A 19736-nucleotide genomic window follows, 5' to 3' on the forward strand; every position below is an offset into this window, starting at 1 on the left:
AGAAGTCCAACATGTAGCATTTTATCAAACGCCTTTTGAAAATGCTGAAGTCGTTCTGAAATTTATTTTTCCCTTTTGGTCCATTTTACACTCTCTATTCATCAGTCTTTCGTTTCCCCTTTTACTTTCATTTTTCATTCCTTTTCCAGATTTGATTCTCATTCACTCTCTTTTCTGTTCCCCTGTTACCTAATCTTTAACTCTCACTGGTTAAGGAAATAGATTAATAGTCTGCTTGTTCACTGAGATCCCAGGTGCCCCACTGCCCTCACACTTCCAGTAACTTAGCTTCAAGCTGACAGGAATCTTTACTGACTCACACTGCGAGATTTCCTGCAACATCCTGCCCCCGCTGTTGCTGATACTTTATTTCTCTTTCGCTGAGAGTATATATAGTCGCTTGGCAGTACAGAGCTTGAGTATTGCTGAAAAAAGACGTGCTGTTGAAGCTTTGCGTCCTGCACTCATCAGGACAGGTTTGCTAGAATACCAAATCTCACAGGATCAACAATGTAATGGGACATGAGAAGAGAGTGCTGATTGTTTAGCAAGTGGACTGAGTGAGGGAGGCATTGTCATGGAGAATGCACCAGAGACCAGTTAACTGCTAAGCTTTTGTTTAAATTCAAACCAGGCAGGTCGACTCTGGTCAAGGCATTGCCAAGAGGAATGAACAAGGGAATGGCTGTCCCCCAAGCTTTCCTTTAGGTTAAAAAGGCGTAATACGTGACCATGCTCGTTCTGTTTGCAAAGGACAAGGCCCTTTGTGTGAATATGTAGCTTGTAGCGTATACAAGTGAGCCAAACGGCTCAAAAATATTGTGGTGTAAATGGATGAGACCAAAATAGCATGGATACTGATAGGACTAGCTTCATCGAAGGCTCTGAATAAACATGGCGCAAAGTGATTAGCAACAATCAAATGTTGTTTTCTTTTAAATAACTGGATAATTATTTAGCCTAACTACCTGTGCAGTTTCTTCCCACCATACTCAGTGTAGTTACGTAACCAGGTAGTCAAACATGTTGCATATGTGTGTAGCACAAGCACGGCAGATAGTTTCTCCTGCCTAAAACTTGCTGGTGGGGGATGTGGGTGTGTGTACAATCCTGTCCAACCGCTGCTAGGGAGGGGTGTGTACACCACACTCCCTATCCCTGCTGACGAGGGAGTTGGCCCAGGTTTGAGCCAATGATTGCATGGGATTATTTTGAAGATGACAAGAGAAGTCCTTCCCTAACTATTAATTATCCTTCAGGCGACATCACTGGAACAGTTTACCTGGTGATTATCCCGTTGCTGTGTACAAATTAGCTGCTGTGTTTCCTGCATCATAACAGTGACCGCACTTCAAAACACTTCATTGGCTGCAAAGCACTTTGAGAGTTCTGCTGGTCCTGGATAGTGCTGTATAAACGCAAGTCAGTCTTTTCATGGCACTGAATCCTGCAGCTGGTTTTGATCTGCAACCCGCTCCCTAGTTATTCCTCTCTGTGCATAGTGCATCACATTCTTTCAGAACAGATCAAAGGGCTATTCTTCTAGTTCTAGTCTTCACGCTAAGATTAATATGATGTGCCACCAAAGAACATTCCACATAATGTGGGGACGAACCAAATACAGCAGAAAAGGCAGGGGGTGCTAAACCCAGCCTTGCATCTTACACTGACCTCTGTCCTGTGGATTGTCCAGGCTTTGTGATGCAGCACGTACCTGTGACCAGTGCAATCACCCGTGCAGCCGTGCTTTCAGTGTGCAGACTATTGCTTCCTGACCTGACTTGTACAAAAATGGAGAGTGAATGTTTAATTTGTGTGAAGGACCTGCCTTGGGAGCAGCTTGCAGTCTTCAGATCTGCTGGCAATTTACTTTCTTCCCACATGATGAGCTTTAAACCCCGTCAGAAATAAATTAAGGTATGTTTTCTGTGGCCTGAATTTCTTGGAACGGTGCAGTTAACAGTCAAAGGTTCTATTCCCGATCGGCTACTTTGCCTGAATGCCCCCTCTTTTAAATACTCCAAATGAATGGACGTTTTTTCAGTACCTGCTCTTCCTTTCTCTCTGCTCCTGAACCGCAGCTCCGCTGGTCAAAGAATTGGTTCAAAGTGATTGATGCAGCTATCAGAACGTGAATTAAAGAACCAAAGTCAGTCATTCACCCCTCCCCTCGAGCCTATTCCACTATTAAGTTAGATCATGCCTGCTCTGTACTTAATCTCCATGTACCTGCCCCTGATACTCTGACCTAAACACCTCTAACGATTGCTGTCTTCAAAATTTCATTTGAGCCCCAGAATCCCCAGCCTTTTGAGGAGAGGGTTCCAGATTTCCACTGACATTTATGGGGGAAAGGAAGGAAGTGCTTCCTGATTTCACTCCTGACTGCTATAATTTTAATGTTGTGCCTCCTTGTTCTGGACTCCCTCACCAGAGGAAATAATTTCACCATTCTGCCCTATCGCATGCTTTTATCATTTGAAATGTCTCGGTGAGATTTCCCCAAGATCATACAACCAGTTCTCTTAACTTAACCCATTAAGCCCCTATGCCATTGTACTGAATCTGTGCTGCGCCCCTTCCTGAAGTATGTTGCTGACAGAATGTGGATTCCCAATGGGACTTCAATCACTCCTCAATCCACCACTTTATATTACCACCCTCTCGAGAAAGAGGCCAATACGCCATTGGCCATTTTGATTGCTTTTTGTTCTCATGCTGTAGTTTTTAGTGACTTGTATTCATACACGCCAAAATCCCTTTGCTTGCACACAGTTCCTGTTCTCAAGTCATTAAGAAAACAATCCAATTTTAGTCTCTACCATCCATAGATACTGCCTTATATAGGAATGGCTTCTCTAATCAGGCTCCATGTTTTGGAACAATTATTGCCTGGTCCCTTTGATGGTGTTTCTGTGGCCAGGAACTCTGGCTGTGTGGCTCTGGCTCTCGCTATAAGTCTATCTTTTGCCACAGTGGCTCAATACATTGTACTCTTGCCTTGTGCCAGCTCAACATGCGATTTGAGATGTAACGGTTTAAGTCCATTTGCTAAACTTGCTGTAATTCTGTTGTCAGCTGGCTACCTTTTTTCCTGGGTGTAACCTTCCAGCAAATGGAGTCAGGGCTGGAAATAGGACCAAGTGTAATCTGGGCAAAAAAAAACTTGGACTGGAAGTAACAAAAATACATCACTTAACCAGCAATGGAATGGGTAGTGTGGGCCTTGTTGATACAAATAGACTAGGCCACATCAATATTGCAAGAATGCCTGAAGGCAATGGCTGTACTACTTGTGCAATGAAAGTGCTGAAAAATGTTCAGCACTTTATTCTATGAAAGCTGCAAGCTTCAGTGCATTAATATTTAAAATTGGTTCACTTTGCACTTGTTATGAAAGACTTCAAAATAGTTCACCCCCACATGGCTATTTTCAAATCCACGTGTGCTGGTACCCAGCAGTAATAGTAACCGCACCAATTCAGGGGACTCTTTTGCAGTCATGGATAAGGGAAAATGAGGCTTTAAATGGTGGCCAAGGCTCCGTGATCACACTCCTGCCTGTGTGAGTGAGTCAGAAAGCTGTGCTTTTAAACCCCACTCTAGGACTTGAGCATATAATCCAGGATGACCCTTTGGGGCAGTACTGAGGGAGTGCTGCACAGTCAGAGGTGCTGTCTTTCAGATGAGATGTTAACCCGAGGCTCTGCCCTCTCAGATGGACGTGAAAGAACCCATGGCAGTATTCAAAGAAGAACAGGTGTCAGGAGCCAATATTTATACCGCATCCGAGGCAAAGCCGATGACCTGGCCATTAACTGCTGTTTGAGACCTTGCCATGTACAAATTGGCTGCTGCCTTCCCTGCGTTATAACATTGACTACAGTTCACAAGTACTTTCAATGGATGTAAAACACTTGATTGTCCTGAGGTTGTGCAAGGCATTATATAAATGTAGGTCTTTTTTATTTACTTGCCTGGTCTAGTTGAGGAAAGAAATCTGTTAACTTGACTAATTTTGGTGTGGAGTGCATCTCTTTTACTTTGGGGTAAACTGGCTGCACCTAGTATATACCAGAGATTATCTGATGGTTGTCAATGTTAAGCTCTCTATTCTCCATCTCTCCTAGATGATATAAATTTTGCCGGGAAACAGTGCTTTACCTTCTGATGGATGAAGACCCTAACACTGCAAAGCCTTGTTCCCATGGCGAGCCCGGCAGTCAGTCCTGATTCTTCCTCCTCTGATAACCTCAGTCCAGATGAGCTGGAACTACTGGCGAAGTTGGAGGAGCAAAACAGGTGAGGGTTGTTTGTAGGAGAACACAAGGTGGGTGACATTGTAGCAAGGAAGCTTCCAATGCTGCAATTTAACCAGAGCTGTGTTTTCTGAATTAGAACTAAGCTGGGCTCACTATTTGGGTCAAGCCTGTGGCTTGAATCTTTATTTCTTCTAAGCCCGTTCTTGATTAAAAAGCATGGAATAAAAGGGCAGTCTGGTCGCTCCGGAGATTCTGAGGATTGTTTCTTTGCCACGGTAGGTGTTTTGCTATCCCCTGTGGTAGCCCTATTAGCTTGTGTGCTGAAAGATTTTCTTCATCAGAATGATATGTGAGCTACGATTGCAGTATCTTTCCTGTTCATAATTTTTGGTGCATTTCCTTCAAGGCTTATTATACCAGTGAGGGTGACTGTCCGGGGTAACCTGCAGTAACGGCTTCCGCTGTCTCCATTCTGTGATTTCTATTGTGATTCTGTTCGCTGATTATTTTCTAGCGGTGAAGTACAATTTGCAACATTTAATGTTGCTTTACAGTCATGAAATGTCAAGGACTTTATTTTGGCACTTTGTTTTGCAATTCTTAGTGTGAAAGTCTGATATTATCCTAAATTAAATTATTCTCCATAAGACAGTCAGGAAAAGAATCCTCCTGAGCTCGGTACAGTGTGTGTCCTGGAGATGCACTGTACACTGTTTGTGCAACAGGAACATACGAGCACACGGATTAGGAGCAGGAGTAGGCCATTCGACCCCTCAAGCCTGCTCTGCCATTCAACAAGATCATGGCTGATCTGATTGTGGCCTCAACTCTATGTTACACCTACCTCCCGATAGCCTTAGTTACTGACTAGCAAGGGAGTCAATCTACTTCTGCCTTAAACATATTCAATGACTGTGCCTCCGCTGGTCTCTGGGGAAGAGTTCCAAAGACTCATGACCCCCCTGAAAGAAAAAAAAACTCTTCTCACCTCCATCTTATAAGGGGCGACTCCTTATTTTTAAACTGTGTCCCCTAGTTTTAGTCTCTCCCACAAGGGAAAACATCCTTTCAGCATCCACTCTGTCAAGTCCTCTCAGGACCTGGTGTTTTAATAAGATCACCTCTTGTTCTTCTGAACTCCAATGGATACGTCCAGCCTGTCCGACTATTCCTCGTAAGGTAGCCTCCCCCATCCCACTCAGTCGAGTGAGCCTTCTCTGAGCTGCGTCTAATGCATTTATGTCCTTTCTTAAATAAGTAAACCAAAACTGTACACAGTACTCTAGATATGGTCACATGAATGCCCTGTACAGCTCTAGCAAAATAATCCACACTTTTATATTCCATTCCCCTTGCAATAAACAACATTCCATTTGCCTTCTTAATCACTTGCTGTACTTGCATGCTAACTACTTGTGATTCATGTAGCAGGACACCCAGATCCCCTCTGCATTGCAGAGTTGTGCAATCTCTCTCCATTTAAATAATATGCTGCTCCTTCATGCCAAAGTGGACAAGTTCACATTTTCCCGCCTTATACCCCAAAGGAGAGTTTACCTCATAATCATTCTTATGTCATGAACTGAGACATGTTGCTAAGTACCATCTGATCATCGTACACCTCGTTTATTGTTTCACAGTTGTATGGCGAGCGGCCAGTACAGGATATTGACTTCATCGCGGATGGTTGGATTGGGTTATTGAGTTTGAAGAAAACAAATACAAAGCTTTGTGAATAAAGATGGGAGACATTGATGGGAAGGAATCTAGAGTACCCGCTGTAAGTCAGAAGGTCAGGAGGAGGACCTAGCCATGAACTTTATCATCAATTTAAGCACCAGATGTTTTGGTAGGCTCGATTTATGTGGGATAGATTGGGAAATCTGTGCAGTGTGGCGATGATAGAATCATATAGCATAGATGGAGGCCATTTAGCTCCCTGTGCCTGCCTTGCTGGCTCTTTGAAAGAGCTGTCCAATTAGTTGCACTCCCCTGCTGCTTCTCCACAGTGCTGCCAATCTTCCCTTTGCAATCATTTACCAATTCTGTTTGAAGGTTCCTGTTGAATTTGCTTCCACCATCCTTCCAGGCAGTGCGTTCCAGATCATCATAACTCGCGACATTTTTTTAAAAAAAAATCCTCTTTGCTCCTCTAATCCTTCAGCTAATTTTCTGAAATCCGTGCCCTCTGGTTGCTGACCCTCCTTGTGGCAGCCGCCTGCTCTAATAAACCCCTTTAGTAACTTTGAATGTCTAAGCCTTCCACTGACCACCTCTGCCCTAAAGAGAATAACTTCAGCTCTAGTCTTTTGACATGCAGTATCTGAAGTTCCTCATCCCCTGGTACCTTTCCAGTAAATCTGCTCTGTTCCCTCTTTAAGGCCTTGACAAAGTTCCTTAAAGCACGGTGCCCAGAATTTAAACTCCATCCTCCAGCTCGGGATGATTCGGTGATTTATAAAAGTTTATCGCAACTTGTTTTGCTCTATTGATAAAGGCAAAGATCTTTAACAGCCTCACTAACTTGTTGTGCATGAACAGTTGCGTATGTGATTTTCCCCCTACGCAGTCCATTTCTCCCTTTAAAACTATCCTTTAGTTTATATTACGTTTCCTAATTTTTCCTTCCAAAATGCATTGCTATTGGGGAAGGAATTGAAAATCTGACCCTGGGTGTGCATTATTGTATTGCATTGCTTCAAACCTGGAGAGTGCTGCACACACACACCTTGATAAATGTTACGCAGAGGCTGGTGAAAGCATAGAGTGAACGTCCCAGGGAGGCTGATACTGCAGGAAAACCCGAGGAAGATTTGGGTAGATGTTGAGGCAGCAGACATTGGGAGGTATTATTTAAGACTGTCCATCTAGAGTGTGCAGTGTTCCCCTAATCCTGCCCCTCCCTGGAATTAAAATGCTGCAGTGCCCATCTTTTGACCCCTCTCGCGTTTTAGCTGACAGGGGCCCTCTGGTGACAGAAATCCAGTACTGCTTCAGTGTAAAACATACTGTACCTGGGCGGTTTCATTTTTGATCTATTCTCCGTGAGCCAGTGCGTTGACATATTTCTGAGCCGGATAATATAGACCCAAACATTATTGGGAGCACCTATAAGCCTCGCCTCCATGGTGAGCCATGAAATAGCTGATACTGGGTTCAGCTGAAGCTGCGCAAGTTGTCAGAGGATTTTGTTTGGGATATGTTTGAGTGGGCATGCAGGTGAGATAGGAGCCGCAGGTTGTTCCCTATTACTGGCACTCACTATTGTGGTTTCCTTCAACTTTTACGTTGACTGCCGATTCCTGTCATTAATGCGACACAACATTCTCATTGAAGGACTGGCCGTTGTGACTGCTGCACCAGTTTCTAGTGTGAGGGGAATTACTGAGACGTGGTGTGCATTTTACAAAACAGTAATATCCCATTACGAGTCCAGAAACCCCCACTGGAATTGTCTCTCTCGACTTTTGCTAGGTTGCTGGAGGCCGACAGTAAGTCATTACGGTCGGTGAATGGGTCGCGACGGAACAGCAGCGGCTCACTGGTCTCCAGCTCCTCAGCTTCGAGCAACTTGAGCCACTTGGAGGAAGACACATGGATCCTGTGGGGCCGGCTGATCAACGAATGGGAGGAAGTGCGCAAAAAGAAAGAGAAACTGCTGCGGGTGAGTGACACAGGGGGTGCGGCTTGTTATTTTGCCAATATTATTGATGAAAGGCCTGTGGCAATTCCTGTTCACCAGCCTGCTGCCAGAACCACCATGTAATTTTACCGTTTCCAAAATGGTAAAGCAGATAATCAGCCTCCAGATCTTGCTGGTATCAATCAGGTCAAGGGCCTGGCAGTTTTATGAGAGCAGAAAATGCTGGGCCAATATATCAGGCAGCTAAAAGAAGGGAGAAGTAGTTGAAAGTTTGGTGGAGCCCATCAAAATGTTACCTCATCCTCCTCCAGAAGCTAACTGGCTTGCTTTACATTCCAGATGTTTTCAGTTTCTTATCATGGCTTTCCAACGTTCATTTTTTTCCTTCAGCCTATCAGACCCCATAAACCATAAAGTCCCCGTTACTTTGCAGTGGGACTTAACTCCTGCTCAGCACCCTCCCTTCCAATCTGGTTTCAATTGATCAACTTGGGAAATTTGAAGAAATTACAAACTTCATTATATTCCATATCATTGCATTAAATGGTTATAGAGTTGAAAGACTGTTCATAGAGTATAACAGAACAGGAGACCTTCGGCCCATCAAACCTGCCCTGGCTGTTTGAAGGAACAATGCAGTTTGTGCCACTCCTCCACACCCCTTTTTTCTCCAAGCGTTTACCCAATCCTCTTTTGAAGGCTGCTTTGTCCACCGCTGTCAGGCAGAGTTTTCGAAACCCTAGCCACTTGTGTAAAAATATATGTCCTTATGTTGGTCCCGGTCTTTTGCCATTCACCTCAAATCCGTGTCCCTGATTATTCCCATCGGCCATTGGAGAGACAGCAAATCAAGATAAACAATCTAAGGCCTTTATGATTTTGACCAGTTCTATCAAATCTCCTCTTGCCTTTCTCTGCTCTAAGGAGAACAGCTCCAGGTTAAGGGGAGATGGTGGTGTAGAGGTAATGCCATTGGACTACTAATCCAGAGGCTAAAGCTAATCCTCTGGGGTGGGGTTTCGAATCCCACCACCAGTGGAATTTAAATTCAATTAATAAAATCTGGAATATAAAGCTAGTCTCAGTATTGAAGACCATGAAACTGGAACCGTCTTATTCACTAATGCCCCTTAGGGAAGGAAACCTGTCCTTACCTGGTCTGCCATACATGTGACTCCAGACTTGACTCTTAAATGCCTTCTAAATGGCCTAGCAAGCCATTCAGTTCAAGGGCAATCAGGGATGGGTAACAAATGCTGGCCTTGCCAGTGACACCCACATCCCATTAAAGAATAAATTTTAAAAAACGCAGCTTCTCCAGCCTAACCATGTAATTGTAATCCCTTATCCCTGGATCCAATCTAGTTCATCTCCTCTATACCCTCTCCAAAGCCTTCCCAAAGTGTGGTGTTCAGAATTGGACTGGTGAACTTGTGTTGAAGGTCTGGCATAACTTTTTTTATGGGATGTGGGTGTCATTGGCTGGGCCAGCATTTATTGCCCATCCCTAATTGCCTTTGAGAAGGTGGTGATGAGCTGCCTTCTTGAACCGCTGCAGTCCCTGTGGTGTAGGTACACCCACAGTGCTGTTAGGGAGGGAGTTCCAGGATTTTGACCCAGCGACAGTGAAGGAACAGCGATATGTTTCCAAGTAAGGATAATGTGTGGCTTGGAGGGGAACTTCCAGGTAGTGGTATTCCCATCTACTTGCTGTCCTTGTCCTTCTAGGTGGTAACTTCCTGGCATTTGTACTGTATGCTTCTATTTCTAAAACTCGGGATCCCACGTGCCTTAGTAATTGCCTAGTTAACCTGTCCTGCTGCCCTCAAAGATTTGTCCACAAACACACTCACCCTGGCCAGGTGTGCCGCCTTTTAGACTTCATTTAGGATTGAATGTTTCTCCTCATTCTTCCCACCAAGACTTACCACTCCTCACTTTTCTATATTGACTTTCATCCGCCATGGGTTTGCCTATTCCATCAGCCTGTCTGTGTCATCTTGAAGTTTATTATTGTCTTTCTTGCTGTTCACTACACTTCCAGGTTTTATGTCAACTACAAATTTTGAAATTAGGCCTTGTACCTCCAAGTACAAGTCACTGAGGTATATTAGAAACAGCAGCGGCCTTCATACTGAACATTATACACTTACCCTCCAGTCTGATTCACTACAACTGTTTTCTATCCCACAGCTAATTTTGTGTCCGTGCTGCTGCTGCTGTCGCTTTTATCCCATGGATTTAATTTGCTAACGAGCCTAATTTGTGGCATTTGATAAATCGCCTTTTGGAAGTTCATATTTAAACCGTGAGCTAAAGTCTCATCATCCACTCTGTTACCTCATTAAAAACTTTAATCAAGCTAGTCAAACATAATTTATCCTTAATAAATCTGTCCTGGCTCCTCTTTATTAATCCATGCTTATCCAAATGGCTGTTAATTTTCTCCTGGATTATTGTTTCTAAAAAGCTTCCCCAGCCACTGATATTAAAGTGACTGACCTGTAATTGTCAGGTTTCTCCTCCTCCACCTTTTTGAACAAGTCCTGCTGCCCTCTGGCACCACATTCTAAGGAAGATTCAAAAATTTTGGCCAGCGCCTCTGCAATTTCTACCCTGGTCTTCCTCTGGAACCTATGATGCATCCTGTTTGGGTGAGGTGACTTATTCAGTGAGTGCTGCCAGCCATTTTGATGCTTCCCCTTTGTTTCATCTCACCCAATATCCTGGCAATCTCCTACTCTTTCGGGTACCATGCTCTAAGAGGGTGTTGATGACAATGGACTCCCATTGGATTGGTCCATGACTGTGCTTGGCAAATAACTGCAGTGGTTTACTGTTGCCTCCTGCAGTATGGCTGACCAGGAAACACTCCCACTCTTACAGCCTGCCATCAGGTGTATTGGAAGGATTTACAAGCTGATAATCTGGCTATGTTATGAACATGCCTTCTGTGGTCATCAAGTCTGGAGTGAGACTTGAACCTGGAGCTTCAGGCCCAAAGGTAGGGACACTACCCACTGCACCACAAGACCCGTCTTAGTTAAACTAGCTTTGGCAAAGTCCTCTTTCTCGGAAAACACCTCAACCATGCATTCTGCATCCACCAGTTGATCTCCATTTTCATCCCTACTCAGCCCCACTGCTCCTTGAATAACCCATTTGCTGTTAATGTGCAGATTGGGAATTGGAAGTCCAGCAATTGCATGGGTGGGAATCTAGCTCTAAATGTTTTTTTTTGTAGTGAGTTTTTTGCTCAGAGATGCAGCTGTTTGTATCCGGGTGTTTGTCTGTATTTTATATCCTGTGGTATTACAGGAAGCAGCACCTGGCTTTACGCACTGAGAATGGAAACTACCTGCTGTCACTTGCCTCCTGGAGACTGGCTCGAGTGGCATCGGGGCTGGGTGGGGGGTGGCGAATATGAAGGGTGGATTGCTGGCTTTGGGGATATAGCGAGAGAGGGAGAGAAAATCTCTTTCAAAATCAGATATCCAGGAATCCTACAGCTGTTGTCCAAAACACAATAGTTTACTTTAACCTTTCATTTGTGTATTCCTCAGAAAAATTCTGAATTTGTTAACCACTTGGGATGACATTCAGCGAAGGTGATCCTTTTAACGTTCTCGCATGAGGCTGAAATTCCAGGGTCTGTCAGCATTACCACACTATAGTCTTCTGCGTGTACAACAGTAGCTAGCAGTTGCTTTGTAGTGCAGAGCTTGAATATTGCTGAAAAGAGAGCAGAAGCTTTTCACCCTGCACTCATCAGGACAAACACAAGAATGCCAAATTTCAAATGATCACAACATTGTAAACTACAGGAGAAGAGGGTGCTGATTGGTTGGTAAGTCAACTCTGATTGGCCAAGGCATTGCTGTGGAGAAAGTAACAGGGAACTATAGGCTCCCAAAGCTCCTGGGTAATTGAAAAATGGCACAAGGCTTGAACATATTTGCTTTGTTTGCAGACAATGGGTCCCTGCTTATGAAATATATGTTGCTTCTCGCAAGTGTAAATGAGCCATATTGCGAGCTCGACATTACAGCCTGTGCACTGGCTACTATGAACAACTGAAGGAAGGTGCTGTGTGATTCGATCAGCTAATCGCTGGGATGGAAGGCTTGTGTTGCACCAGCACTGAAATTCTGACACGATGTTGCTCAATTGTGTGGCAGGCAGAATGTCTTTTTGGACTGACGGCAGTATTCTGTTCGTGGAAAATACATAGCTGTGGCATAGTAACAGTATAAAATGGCTTCCTTAACCTGTTGTTTAAATTTTCTCAATTTACCAACCAATCAGCATCCTTTTCTCCTCGTGATCATTTGAAATTTGACATCCTTGTGTTTGTCCTGATGAGTACATGACCTAAAGCTTTAGCACCTTGTGCAGAGATCTGTTTGCTAAAACATACTTACAGTCGGCTCACAGCTCTTAGTCACCTGCCCCAACACTGACACACATCACACATCCACCCTACCCTAACAGAGTTAGTCACTGAATGACCATACAGAGATCTTTGATAAAGACAGTGTCATGTCCATAAGACATGAAAGAGATCCTAAACTGAATCAAATTGTACTTTCTGCACATTTAATAATGGACTTTGCTGGAGCAAAAACATGGCTGCTGCAGGTCACATGATTTGTACGGTGGCTACAGTTCTGGAAGCTTCCAGCAGCAATTAGAGGACAAAGCTCAACCCTCATCCTCATGGAATCTCTCACCTATCATTGTGTGAACCCATTAGAGTCAATGAAATAAGGCAGCAGCATATGTCCTGTCTGCCCAGCCTGGACTTATAACAAGAGAGAGCCATCGAAACTTGCTATATGTGTGGAGGTGCTAATAACCACCATCTATCTCCTAAGGTGAATGATAGATTTTGACCAGAGGCATAGAAACTGATTGTTACCCTGAAAATGTCTCATCAATGGGCAACATCACATGACCTAAACTTCTTTAGCCTTTGGAAAGTTTTAATGTTACATTCCTGAACTCCAAGGGCAGTCTGCTATTAACATCCAACCTGTCAACATCAAAGCAGGACTCCAGGCTGACAACAAAGCCTGTCTCAAGTCAAAACCTTGTTCTCTGGAAGATTCCTGCCATTGCCTGTAGAGTGGACCAAGTCTCTGGATACCAACCCCAACTTGCTGCGTCAGCACCAACTTTAAAGGAATTCTGCAACTCCTGCTTTCAGCTAGCTAAACCCACCTGAACTTTAACTCCTAAGGTGAAGGAACCCTCAGTGGACTCTGACATTCTGGACTCTTGACATTCATGTGAATTAATATCCACATCTTTGTTTTTTTTGTTTTAAGTTATTCCTAATTGTAAAACTCTTTTCTTTCCTATCTCCTGTGTATGCAGTTGCGACAATCTCCCCTGTGTTTGAATGCATGAATAAACAATACTTCTGATTTAACCCTAAAGAGAGTTTGCTGCGAGTCACTTTTAAATTAACTTCGCAAACAGAAGTCTGGGGAAACACGCCAAAGCCTATTTCAAAAATTAAAACACCTCTGCTTAGGACATAGGGCGAGAAAAATAAAGGAGTTTAATTTCCCCACTCTCCCTTGCCCTAACAACAGTATTATGGTGTGTGGGAGAGGGGATAGACTTGAGATGAAATAACTCTTATTCCTAATGCACCCAAGAGGGTGGTGGGGTGAGTCGGGATGGGAAGGGTTTGGAGTAAAGTGTTACAGTGAGTTTGAGAACCATCAGACTGTGTAACAGTGAGGGATACAGTTTCAATTCTTACCAACTCTGGAGTTATCAATCTTCGGTGGCCCCTGCTGTAAGAAAGTGCCAACCAGAGCTCGAGTATCATGCACAAGGGAAAGATGATGTTGTCATTGGGGTACTCAGGACTGCAGTGAAAGATTCTTGAGCAAGTTACTAACCTGACTGTTGCCTGCGGATGCTCATGCTCCAAAGTTCCCCCACCACGCCGATAATAGAAAGACTTAATGAGCTTCAGTTCAAAACGTCACTTCATTTTATTTCTGGTTGAAGGTCAAATCTAGAAAGTGTAGAGGTGATCTTGCCAGGTTAGTAAGGTGCTGAGCACTATGTGGGAGGGAAAAGCTGGAGGGGTTAATGAGCACATGCTATTCTCCCACCCCGTGGGCAGCTCTGAAGGATTTTGCTGACTGCATGGTTGGTTATGATTTGAACATTGTGTTCATATCTGATAAACAATATGTCATTCTCTGTAGGCCTTTCTTTTTGTCTTAGTGGGTAATTACAGAATGGAAGGGTTCTGGGTTGGCATACTGAAGCCAATAGCAATAACCCTTTCTCTGGATACTGATGCTGTAGCTGTCCTCAGTGGCTCTAAGCTAAGGAGGGGAAAATGGCCAGGTCTTCTCCTTAAAGCTGTCCAGTAACCTCTGCTGGAGTTGCTCAATGTGGTTGATTTGCTCGGTGTTTGGGCTTCTGTGTAGAGTAGTTACTTGGGCAAAGGGCTGCAGGGTTTCGCTGCACAGGAAACATTAGCCCAGTGCCTTTTCAGGTGGTAGAAGGGAAATTGGATAAGAGGGGGAAGAAATGAAAGAAATGTCTCTTCTTTTCAGGAGCTTATTCGGAAAGGAATTCCGCACCATTTCCGGGGGATTGTCTGGCAGTTACTATGCAATGCGACTGACATGCCGGTGAAAAATCAGTATTCAGAGTTGCTAAAGATGACCTCTCCCTGTGAGAAGTTGATCCGGAGAGACATTGCTCGCACGTACCCAGAGCATGAATTCTTTAAAGGACAAGACAGTCTCGGACAAGAGGTGCTGTTCAATGTCATGAAGGTGAGAGATGAGACTTAACTCCAACCCAGTTATGATTTCCTCATCCCTTTGCTGAAGACTTGTTTACTCCAACCTTGATTATTCCTATTCTCCTCTGGCTGGCCTCTCAGTTTTAGCCCCCTGTAAACTTAAGCTCATCTAAAGCTCTGCCCATATCTGAATTCACATCAAGTCTCATTCATCCATCACCCCAGTGGTCACCGACTTAAATCGTCTCATGGGTCCAGCAGCACCCCAAATTTAAAATTCTCATCTTCTGTTCCAACCCCTTAATGGCCTCGCTCCTCCCTATCTCCATATCCTCCTCCAGCCCCAACAACCCTTTGAGAGCTGTGCACTCCTTCAATTCAGGCTCTTGTCCATCCTCCACTTCCTCCATCTCACAACTGTTGTCTGTGTCTTCAGTTGTCTTGGCCCTAAGCTCTGGAATTCCCTCCCTAAACCCCTCTGGTTCTCCGATCTCTCCTGGGTTTACTATATAGATGCAAGCTTTTGAAGGCAAGTTGCTGGGTTATGGAAACATTTTGTTGGGGAGTCCAGTGTCTTGTAAATTATTCATGTTGGATTGATTGAATTTCTAAAAGTACACCTCACAACGAGCAGGCATGCACACCCTGAAGCCTGTTTCCAGGTACAGCAGCTGCTTGGCCTGGATGTTGAATGAAGCTTCACTTTGTGACCTTTGTAACTTCCCCAGTTACAACATTTTGGCCAAAAAGGATGTGTGGTTTAGATTTGCTCTATAAATTCACCAAGAGAATCTCTCCCGTGGTGAAACAGTAATAGAGTAAATGGGAGCAGAAGTTGTGAAGGGACATTGATTGATTAAGGAAGTGGGGAAAATCTGTGGCAGATGGAGTTCAGTGTGGGGTGGGTGCGAGGTCATCCACTTTGGACCTGAAAAAGTTAAATCGGATTATTTACTAAAGGCGAGAAACTGGGAACTGTGGAGGATTATTTCCTCTGGTGGGGGACTCTGGAACAAGGGCCCACAACTTTAAGATTAGAGTTGGGCCACTAGGAGTGATATAAAACAGTGCTGGAAATACTCAGCAGGTCAGGTAGCATCTGTGGAGGGAGAAACAGGTAACATTTTAGATTGATGACCTTTCACAAGAACTGGCTCAGAAAGGCCATCAACCTGAAATATTAACTTGATTTCTCTCTCCACAGATGCTGCCGGACCTGCTGAGCATTTTCTGTTCATAATTCAGATTTCCAGCATCTGCAGCATTTTGCATTCAGGGGTGATATCAGGAAGGCCTTGTTCACACACAATGGTGGAAATCTGGAACATTCTCCCCCAAAAAGCTGTTGAGGCCACTGTGGCTATTCAGAACTGAGATTGATAGATTTTTGTCAGGTAAGGTTCGTGTTTGGAACAAAGGTGGATAAATGAAGTTAAGACACAGATCCGATTAGAACCACATCAGTCCTAATTCAGACAGGTCTGCAATTTCTCAGGATATCCTACTTTTTAAAAAAAGTCACAAGACTTTGCATTCCTCAATTCGATCCCAACCTGAAATAACGGATACTGGAAAGTGAACTACATTTCCCAACACTGAAGAGGCCATCACTGACACCCCCTCAATGTTGTCTTGCCTCTGTGTGCAAGGAACATCTACCTTTCTGTTAGATAGCTCCCTAAAGGCTGCTCTAAAATGGTAACTTATCATATGGGGACTCATGCTTACACCGTGGGCTACAAAGGGTTATGTGCTATGCCACGGCATGTAAATGAAGTTCTAATTATATTAAGATGCACTGATGAAGGGCATTGTTTAATTAAGTACTTAGAACACTTATAAAGAGAGACTGCTGGGACACTTGGTTGGTTGTGTAAGGGGGATGAAAGTATCCCTACGGAGTCTCACTTGGGTTCGGAGCTGTACTCCAGACATAACAGGAATGAGTGACAATGCCAAGTAACGTGTTAAAACAACAATTTTATTGAATAATGAATGATTATTGAATAATGAAAATTAAGATAATGATAGTGATATAACAATTATAATTGATTTAAAAAAAAAAGTAAAAATAAAGATAACTTTATTGAAAGGAGAAAGCACTTTATATATTAAAAGGAAGAAAGGCAACTCTAATAATACTATATTACAGGCATATATATTATTTATATATTATATATATTTATTATTTTACAAATGTTAACCTCAAACTGGTCTGCTTACAACAACTCCCCAGAATGGATAACTGCAAATTAGTCTGTCCCACGACAGGAACCTAATTCGGTAAAATTCCCTTTGGTTCATATATCTCAAAGTCTCCAAATAACCTCACAGTGGATGGGTACTGCAGTCAGTCACTCTGTTCCTGGCCATTCCCCCAGCAGCCTCCAGTGGTTGACTATCCCACTCTGGCTGCAGCACTGAATCCTGGAAGCAGCGTCCCTTTTAAGCCAGATTTCTTGCTCCACTCCAGTCTTTCGCGACCTTGTTCAGATCTTCTCAAAACAGGCCTGGTAAACACATGTCCTTATCAATTCTCCTCACAGGCACTGCAGGCTCTCAACAAATTTGCCTATTCAAGTTGTTTACACATCCTTTGAACTGCCATCAGTCAGGCTGCATGTCCATCAATCAAACTTCATCTCCTGATTCCACACCATAGTTGACCGCCCCATGTAAGCCTAATCATTGTCCTGGTTGTAGTTCAAGGATCATCGAATACAGTAAGTAAAGGGACTTCTGATGAATAAAAAAATAACTTTTTCCCCATTAGATTACTAAAATAACAGAGTCGTAAACCAAACAAGAGCTGTGGATGGCCCAACATGGAAAACAAGGTCTTGGGAAAACACGTCCCTACTGATTTGTGCTTTGATTAACTAATCAATAATAATCACAGCTAGGTTTAGATCAATGTCTCCAAAGTAAGATTCAATACAAAATAACTTTAAATATTCAACCTAGACTTAAAATCAAGAGCAAAGCAGAAATAAAATGCAAAAATACAAAATTGCAACAATTAGTGGCTGCTGTCCTCAGGCCTACAGTAGATAGGAAGCAGACGGATGGAATGCTGCATTCTGTAAATAAACCTATTATCAAGAAAAGTATTAGTGTCTAGCCTCGTACTTCTTCAAGTGGCTTGGGATTGGAATAATACAGCACATCTTTAAATTATCGACTCAGTGCTGGGAAATGGAATGATGGATACGGGGAAGTGAATTCGATGTTGGGATCTCATTGAGGGCTGCAATGTCATTTCAAATTAAACAAATTTCACCCTTAGAGTAAACACTAGACAAACAAGACTAGAGTCATTTAATTTGCAGCAGAGAAAGCAGCTGTTCACCAATTCTTGAACTTGAGCCGTTCAAGCCATAATTCATTTCACTTTTACTTCCCGGTGTACTTTTATACTCGATTTGAATTACATCGACAACACCAAATAGAGAAGTTAGCACTGAAAGAAGTCGAATTCAATGAATTTGAATCAAAAGCAGTAAATTTAAGCTTAAAAGCTGGTGTGTGTAACTCTTACCTGTGCACCCTCACGGGTTGACGGTATTCCAGAAAATATACAATGGTTAATGTACCCAAGGAACTCAGTGTACCAAGGGATGGCCTTTTCCCTAGATTCTGTCACGTGTGACTGAGCAGCCTGACTGACATGTTACATACTGCGACAATGGGCTATGGGCAATGGAGGTATGTCTGACTCATTATCACTTTATTATTAGCACACGGATAATAGTCACATTGACAATTGTCAAGGAATAACCCATGGAGGGTTTTGCATCGTCATAACCTGCAAGGTGAAAACTTAACATTTACTAAGCTGTACTCTTAAGATCCATTATAGTGCAATCTCGTTCATGTATACCAGGTAGTGCAAATAATTGAACAAGACCTTGGATAGGTTGGTTCTATAGGCCCTTGTTAGTTTGACAGACAGAGCTTCCAATATTCCCATTATTGTTAAGCAGCAATATAACTGTCTATTAACCATCACTGTGCTGCTGAGTCACCATGTGGTGTAAGTATCTGAATTTTCTCCCAGGTTTGAGACTGCATTCAGTTGCTTTGTTACAGGCATACTCTCTAGTTGACCGTGAAGTTGGATATTGCCAAGGAAGTGCATTCGTTGTGGGGCTGCTCCTCATGCAGGTTAGTGTGAATAATTTCTCCAGTGATGTACCAGGGTCAGCAATTCCTGCTGAACATTGTAATGGTATGGCGCTTGTGTCTAAGTATCTTAGTGTAAGGTCTCGACCCTTTCCCTGGTGTTTCAAGGATCAGCTTTGTTAGAGCAATCTTTTATTTCAGATATTTGATCCATATGGATTTCAGCAAAGCCTTTGACAAGGTCCCACATGGGAGACTTATAAAGAAGGCAAATGTGCATGGGATACAGGGTAATTTGATAAGGTGGATTCAAAATTGGCTTAGTTGCAGGAGACAGAGTGTGATGAGAGAAGGATGCTTTAGTGACTGGAAGCCAGTGTCCAGTGGCGTACCACGGGGATCTGTGCTCACCCTATTATTTGTCATTTATATAAATGACATAGATGACTATGTGGGAGGTAGGATTAGTAGGTTTGCGGATAACACAAAGATTGGCCGGGTGGTTAACGGTGAGGTTGAGTGTCTTGGGCTACAGGAAGATACAGATGGGATGGTCAAATGGGCAGGTAAGTGGCAGATGGAATTTAACCCTGAAAAGTGTGAGGTGATACACTTTGGAAGGAGTAATTTGACAAGGAAGTATTCAATGAACGGCATGACACTAGGAAGTTCTGAGGAACAAAGGGACCTTGCCGTGTGTGTCCATAGATCTCTGAAGGCAGAGGGGCATGTTAGTGGGGTGGTGAAAAAGGTATATGGGACACCTGCCTTTATCAATTGAGGCATAGATTACAAAAGTAAGGAGGTCATGTTGGAGTTGTATAGAGCCTTGGTGAGGCCACAGCTGGAGTGCTGTGTGCAGTTCTGGTCGCCACATTATAGGAAGGATGTGATTTCACTGGAGGGGGTACAGAGGTGATTCACCAGGATG

The 19736-nt window shown here is 43.4% G+C and overlaps 1 protein-coding gene across 1 annotated transcript in view; it reads left to right on the forward strand.

The window, feature by feature from the left end:
* Nucleotides 1-19736, forward strand: part of LOC144674236 (EVI5-like protein) — a 104116-nt gene that overhangs the window by 70851 nt on the left and 13529 nt on the right. The window contains exons 2-5 of the mRNA XM_078535670.1: nt 4131-4302; nt 7737-7926; nt 14490-14714; nt 18773-18847. Coding sequence (XP_078391796.1) covers nt 4175-4302; nt 7737-7926; nt 14490-14714; nt 18773-18847 — 618 coding nt within the window. The 5' untranslated portion in view covers nt 4131-4174. The remainder of the gene's footprint in view (nt 1-4130; nt 4303-7736; nt 7927-14489; nt 14715-18772; nt 18848-19736) is intronic.

This window comes from Cetorhinus maximus, unplaced genomic scaffold, assembly GCF_964194155.1.
Source record: "Cetorhinus maximus unplaced genomic scaffold, sCetMax3.hap1.1 HAP1_SCAFFOLD_594, whole genome shotgun sequence".
NCBI lineage: Eukaryota > Metazoa > Chordata > Chondrichthyes > Lamniformes > Cetorhinidae > Cetorhinus > Cetorhinus maximus.